Source organism: Aptenodytes forsteri, unplaced genomic scaffold, assembly GCF_000699145.1.
Source record: "Aptenodytes forsteri isolate BGI_AS27 unplaced genomic scaffold, ASM69914v1 Scaffold96, whole genome shotgun sequence".
NCBI classification, from domain to species: Eukaryota; Metazoa; Chordata; class Aves; order Sphenisciformes; family Spheniscidae; genus Aptenodytes; species Aptenodytes forsteri.
In genome coordinates, this window is record NW_008795029.1 from 493581 (window position 1) to 501372 (window position 7792).

The window sequence follows — 7792 nt, forward strand, 5'->3', positions numbered from 1 at the left end:
TGCAGACCTAGGACTATCACTTTGATAGTATTTTATTATGGTATTATGATACATAATAGTTTATAGAATACTATGCCTTTAAAGCAAAACAAAAAACTTCAAGAAAAGCATATAGAATTCTTGGACTGGACACCCAAATTTAGTGATTTAAACCAAAAATAAATCATTGTCTTTCAGTTCTACAGTAGAATGTAGATAAGAATGCCCCTTTATCCCTCTTTTTTTTAATGAAAATAAATCAATATTTGTGAAGCGCTTATGTGCTATGATGATGTGAGCTTTTACAAAAGCCTGTCAGAAAATTATTAATTATGCCTTCAGAGCGGGGTTTGAATGGTATTCAGTAGATTAGACATATGTCAAGCGACAAGGAGACAACAAAGCGGTCATTTAGTCAGCACTACTTAGCTAGAGCCCTGAATGAGGTAGAGGTCTTTTGATGATGTAATTACAGATTTAGCAAAATCGTTAGGCAAAAGCAGGCCTAATTAAAATTACACAGTAATGCTTAATTTTGGTATTTCTTAACTGCCCAAGGTGACTTGAGTCTATATCCCCTTCAAGAGCTCTTCTGTCAAACTAAGGAGAGAAAACCTCTCCCATCTGGGCTGCTGACAGTCCTTAGAAATTACAAATTTGGGCATCTAGCTCCCATATGAAGAGAACTTAAGTACGTATATAAAGTAGAACATGAGAATCATCAAATGGTCTTAGGGTAGGTTAGTGGCTACATCGTTGATGTGGAAGGTGTGGATTCACATCCAAGGACTCGGGCAATAAAATTATCTGACACTCCACTAGTCTCCTTTTGTAACAGAACTGTCCCCTGAAAAGCAACTAGCAGCAAGTAGTCTCTTACGGTCTTCAGTCTCAGTGGAAAAGAGAACATACTGGAAAAGAACATTGCTGTTATTGCAATGTCAGTAAAAATATCAGATTTAACAGTAACAACAAAAGAGGAATCTGACTTAAAGGTAATGCTATGAATGTTAGGATTGGCTGAATCAAAGACACATTTGTGATCGGTTTCCACACAAAGATTTCAGTATCTGACTGTTTCATTAGAAGATTCCATTTGGATGGCTCTATACAATGCACAAAAAAAAAAAAAAGTCATACACGTAGTTAGGAATCTGAAATTACTTTGATGTTTTTAATAGATAGTTGCCTGAGTACCCACTGCATGCTACTGAACTCATTATAATTATGATATGATTATTTTTCTTCTCACTGAATAACAGGAATTTGCTAACCTAAAGCAAGATGAAAATCAATAAAAAGGAAGCACGGGCATCAGACTGGCTTTTCTCTGCATAATAGTCTCTTGTTTGTAAGCAAATGCGAGCCACTTGAATTATATTGAATTATTTAGGTATTTTGCCCATCTCACATTTGAACTTTTAGACCTATTTCTGTTCACATTTGTTTACACGAACGGAGTTAGCTTTTAAAAAATGCATCAGTGATTTAATGGAATTAGTTATGTGTTGTTTCCAAAAAGTAAATGATAATGATATATACTCTCTGTAGCCAGCATTGGTCGAGTAGGAGGAGCTCACATGATAGAGTTACACTTGGTTAGAAAGGACAACAAGAAAATTGGTGGAGGTTTCATGGCACGTTTGAAAACACGCTGTTGCATGATCTAAATGTGTTTTTCTTTAATTTCTTACAGGCTGTTTCCAGCTATGTAATGTTTTTCGGTCCCATGAGATGGAAATTGAGCAGTGCTTGCTAGAGTCCCTCCCTCTCGGCCAGCGGCAGCGGCTGGTGAAGCGGATGCGCTGTGACCAAATAAAGGCATATTACGAACGAGAAAAAGCTTTCCAGAAACGGGAGGGCTACGTAAAAAAACTGAAACATGGAAAGAATCATCGAGTTCGTTTTAATCTTGCTGATATGATACAGGATGCAATCATACGTCATGATGATAAAGAAGGTACTTAGTAATGGTTAACTACTTTTTTCTTTTTGTATAACTAAAAGTTTCAGAAGAAAAGCTTCCCTGTTCTGCTTACCTATCTTTAGGAAAAATACAATTTCACATGATAGTAATCATAAAGTGACTGTTGTAATAGAATATACAGGCATGTATTGCGTACAACATAGTGTAGCTTGTTACTGAAATGAATAAGGTGTGGAGAATAAACCTTCAGAAACCTAATGAATTTATTCTGAGGTTAATATATAGAATCACAGAATCATACAATCATTAAGGTTGGAAAAGACCTCTAAGATCATTGAGTCCAACCATCAACCCAACACCACCATGCCCACTAAACCATGTCCCTAAGCATCTCATCTAAACGTCTTTTAAATACTTCCAGGGATGGGGACTCAACCACTTCCCTGGGCAGCCTCTTCCAATGTTTAACCACTCTTTCAGTAAAGACATTTTTCCTCATCTCCAATCTAAACCCCCCCTGGCACAACTTGAGGCCATTTCCTCTCGTCCTATCGCTTGTTACTTGGGAGAAGAGACGACACCCACCTCACTACAACCTCCTTTCAGGTAGTTGTAGAGAGCGATGAGGTCTCCCCTCAGCCTCCTCTTCTCCAGGCTAAACAACCCCAGTTCCCTCAGCCCCTCCTCAGAAGACTTGTTCTCCAGACCCCTCACCAGCCTCGTTGCCCTTCTCTGGACACGCTCCAGCACCTCAATGTCCTTCTTGTAGTGAGGGGCCCAAATATGTATAAACTAATGTATTTCAAAACCAGTAAGGACTATGATCATCATTACCTGTGGCCTCATATACCTATATGAGCCATAGAATTTAACACAAGTTACTTTGAAAATTAGTTTCTCAATTTTAGCCAAAATCTGGAGTAATGAATGCTGCTGTTAGTGACACTGGCCTGGCTAGAGCAACGAGATGGTGTTGACCCATAGTCATACCAGATAGTGGGTCATCTTTCTGCTTGTGAAATGATGTTTATGTCCTTTTGAAATACATATCCATATTTTAGGGGTTCTGCTTTTAGTTTCCTGGCATTGTTTGAATCCCTGGTGCAGCTGACAGTAATCTGAGGAATTCTGCAATTTACTCCTCAAAAGGGAACCAAACCTTGCAGTAAGGATCTCTCAAGTTTTAGAAGTCCCCAGGAATCCCCATACTGTTGTGTGGGAGGGATATAAGAAAAGAACTGATGCAATGCTTTTAGCAACCCCTTTGCAAACAGATTTTATGGCAGCTCTTTGTAATCACATTAGCACAAAACTTCCTGAATAAGGAAGGCTCTGAAATAGAGTCACATCACGCAAATGAATTGGCAAGTTTCTCCTAATTTTTATCTGTTTGATTAGGTATGGGTTTTTTACTCACTCCTGAATCTTCATTTTAATGGGCATTTGCTCTATCATTGCTTATCACTGAGGTATAGTCCTACACATTTAGATCTATACAGAAAATGAATCAAAGAGCTCTTCTCTTCAAGTGAGTGCCCAAGGCATCATTTATAACTAAGTTACAAATAAAATTCACAAGCTTTCATTCCACTCTCCTACTGTGTAAAAGTACAGGGATTATAAGTGAAGATCTTCCTCCATGTTCCCATAGCTCCCAGCTTTCTCTAAAACCCAAGCAGAATACTAGATATGACTTTTAGCATTCTGTAAAAGTCAGATACTTGAGGCTATTTTTGACATTTATGCTGAAGAAATGTAGCTTGCTCATTGGAGTGGTGATGGGGCATCAACAGTCTTTTGTGTTGCCCATACTTGGCCTTGAGCTGCACCTGAATCAGAGCAGAAAGTTCAGCAACTGCTGAGACTGAATAGCATGAGCATAAAGGGAAGATACCTCAGGCAGAGGAAAGTAAGGTGGGGGAAAAACAGCGATGGTGTCCTGCACTTGAAACAGATAAAATAAGTCCCCAGAAGCAAGGAGCTTAAATAGCCTGCATATAACCCCAGTGGGACTAACAACACTATCCTGAATTCGATGCCTGTGGTCCTTTCACAGGACTATGAAAAAGTGTGATTGTTGTCTTTAAGCAGCTTGTGCAAGTGCCTGTCGTGATTTTAGCCAAATGTTCCCAGAGCCTGTTCACTTTGAGCTGAATAATGCTATACTAAGAACTGCAATCATGTGATCCAATTTAAAAAAAAAATAAAAATTGAAGCTCACAGACATAAAAGCTGCTCTCCTGCTATTGTTGCTGAGTGGAACATCCAACCGTGACTCTTCAGCGAATATATCTACATTAGGATTTCAGTTCAAATTAGACATCTGCTTTTGTAGTAAATATCATATCCATTTACTGTGTTTGGTCTTGCTTTATGGAGCATGCAAACTAGATTCCTTTCAGACAAAACTGAACTGGAAGATGTGCTCTGGAAGCACACCTAGTGCCTCCAAACAGTAATGGGTTTTCAATCCATAAGGCCAGGCTAGACGTAGGCTGAAGAAATCCCGCTGAAACAGGTATAGCTGGGGAAGTTGGGCTTTTGGCACCACCTGTTTCCCTTGTCTATTTATTTATTTCAGTCATTCATTCAACATTCATCATTCATATTACACATCACTGTTTACTAATGGGTATATATAGCCAGTAAGCTAATTGTGATGGATCCTGGTAATTGCGTGGAGTATCCTCCACCTCACTGCAGTTTCACATCAGCCCTCCCCTTCACCCGGTCCTAAGGCAGGAACGACTGCAATATAAGGCTGCAGATGGGAATGAGCACACATTTCCTGGCTCTTCAAATGTCAAACCATCTCTTCAGCTCCCTGCTTTAGGTGAAATGGCCTGGGGGACTGAGAAAGAGATTATAATACTGGGTCAAGCAAACAAAGGTGGGAGACAGGTTTTAACAGCCTGTCAGCCTTCCTTTCTTCCTGTAAATCCCTGTCTGGTCTCCAGGATCTGGCTTTTACTGCACAGTGTGCTCAGTAATCAACAGCATTCCCGAATGTGCTCAGTTTGAATATAGGGAACCAAATTCAGTAATAAGTATTAAAAAATGCTTCTCTTTGGAAAAGCTGGGCATTGAACAAGAATTTTTTAAAAAATAGCTCAATCCAAGTAAGTAGCAGAGAAGTACCTTAACATGAATTAGTAAGAATAATTTAATGACATAGAATAAAACCCCTTCTGCCATATGAAGATAAGTTGTTATCCTGTGAAAGAATGGGATTCAGACTGATCTGAATATTGTATATTTTGGAATAAATGCTGAAAGTAATCAAGATGAGAACTCAGCAAATCTTAAAAAAATCAGTTTTGTTTACTAAACATTACTAATTGGCAGCAGGGTATTTTAATGCAGTTTGAATGTTTTTACTTTTTCAGAGATAATTTTCGAACTAGACATTTTGTTTATAATGAGATATTTAATAACAAGTGTAACGGTGTGTTACAACATATTCAGTACTCGAATAGCTTTGGTCGACTAAATTCTATCAGGTGACACCTTTCCTTGTGGGTAATTAATTTTGTGAGCTTGAAGTGCAATGGCTTTGAAGAGATGAATTCCAGTCAAGGTATAATATAACTCGTCTGGCTGTGAATAAGCCTGATAGTGCCATTCAGGATGTATGGGCAGACCGTGGTGTCCAAGAAGAGGGCTGTGCAACCTGGATGCTTTAAATTAAATAACTGGATACACATAGAGTCAACTTTGTGATGAGAATGTATATGTTTTTGTACTGTTGTTGTGATCCTTGGGTTCAAAGTGCTTATAGGTCCTCAAGCTTCACAGGTTTCAGGGTGTGGGGTTTTTGTAAAATGAAATTGAAAGTCTCAAGGCTAAAATTGTGGCATTCGTACAGTTTTCTTCCAGTTTTACCCTTGGAAGGGGGTATAAAACAACAGAATTATAAAAGAGTAGCCTCTTCCACAGAGAATTGCAGCTGGGCCTATTTTCTTCAATTTTTAGATGTATTTAGGAATTATTTGCAAATCTCGGGCTGTTAAAGGCTTTACCCACGACTATGTGCTTCCTTCATTCTTTAAACTGAAGCACTACCAAAGTCTGTTTGACTGTCTTCTCCTCCTCTGAGACTGTTAAGCAAAATCTTGCCTGTTGATGAATCCTGGAGTAGTTTTACTTGGTTTGAGGTCTGGTTATAAAAATTTTATGTCAGTTACACATACTGATTAAGTAGAAAATGTGGATACATTGCAGGGAGCTCATGGAAGAGCAATAAAACCAGGAGAAATTATAGGGAGTGATTAAAAAGGAGGAGATGAAGACCTATGAGCGTGATAAAGCAATGCTCATATCTGAACAGGTTTGAATGCAGCTGGTAATAATTCAGCAAGAAAGAACACCCGTTCTATAGGCGTAAAAGACAGCTAGAGATGGATGTTTTTCAGTTCTATGAAGGGAATGCAAAAAGTGTAGTATACAAAGTGGAAAGACGACACAACAGTAGAATAGGATAGAAGTAGCTTCCCAAATGAAGTCTAGGGGCTCATTTCTTATGGAATATCATAAACTATATAGACTGGACAGCACATTTGGAAATGGTGAGAAGTAGTCTGGTTTGGTAGGTGAGATAAATTGGATATCATGAATATATATAAAGATGAATGTATAATGTGGCTAGTGCAGAGACATTTCACACCTGAGTCTGATCGGAATTTCACTCTTAAGTATTCATTGTCTTTGTTATTCATGAAGAATGCAATATATCTTCTCCAAAATTACTATAGCAGCTGCTACTGGGCTCAAAATGCATCTCTGATACTGCATGCTAATAGATGTGATCATTAGTTTGCATTAAAATTAATTTTAGAATGGGCTTTTAGAAATTTTTACCGGTGACCTGCTTTGTCTCAAGTTTAGAAATGAAATATATACTCATTATATTTCTCACAAAGTTAAAAACTAGCAAAATGTTGTATCTTTGTTCTGTTTGGAGGCGTTTAAAATTATTAATTTTTTTTTTTATTATTATTGTTCCTACATGATATTTAGCCTTTTATCTGACCCAGGGAGATTGAAGGGAAATCTTCCTTCTCTTTCTCCCTGCAGCTTCCTGCAATTTCTCTTTTTTAAAGTAATATGCTTTTTAGTGCTGTTGGTGGGCCACATTCACCCCCACCTACTAACAGTGAGCATTTTGAGAGATTCTGCAACTATCATTCTCAGCGACGGCATGTGTAGGAGCAGAAGCTGGTGAATAAGTGAGCGCACTGTGTTTTCTGACACCCGTTTTGTACACCTCTACTGCTGGCAAGGGAATACCTGTAGTTCATTTGCCTTTAAATCCTATATAGCTTTGTTCTGTGAGATGTTAAATCCCTATTAATAATGGACAGCAGGATATTTGTCCTGCTGACATCAGTCATATAATTTTACTGCAAACTGGGAGATGTAGCCAAGCAGGCTTCTGCATCCCATTCCTTCCCACTCTGAAACAGGCACCTACACTTAGCATTAGCGTGGACTCAGATTTTCTTCTCTGATACGCATACTCCAGTATTTGCTGAGCCTGCACATCGGCTTGGACTCATGTACAAGCAATTAGGAAATGAACTGAGCAATCAGGAAATAAACTAAGTGGATCTGAGCCTGAGTTTCTGCTTCAAATACAAGGTAGTCATGCCGAATGGGTCTTGGTATTTTGGCCTCTTGAGAATAAGGTATATGCATCCTTCCTGAAGCAGTGGTGGAGTTATTGCCACTGACAACAATGGGAAGCAGTGGCTGCTTTGAAAGAGGTGATTTTTTGAGCGTGAACTGACAGATAAACTTGCCGTGATGAAAACAAAAGCTAAAAGTGAATGTGACAGTCCTGTTACCCAAAATCTAATGGGGGGGGGGGGGGGGGAGAGGGGAGCGAGA

The 7792-nt window shown here is 38.8% G+C and overlaps 1 protein-coding gene across 1 annotated transcript in view; it reads left to right on the forward strand.

Moving 5' to 3' along the window:
- The window catches only part of MYO16 (myosin XVI), a 322187-nt gene that overhangs the window by 19379 nt on the left and 295016 nt on the right, over positions 1 to 7792 (forward strand). The window contains exon 2 of the mRNA XM_009276139.1: positions 1676 to 1939. Coding sequence (XP_009274414.1) covers positions 1676 to 1939 — 264 coding nt within the window. The remainder of the gene's footprint in view (positions 1 to 1675; positions 1940 to 7792) is intronic.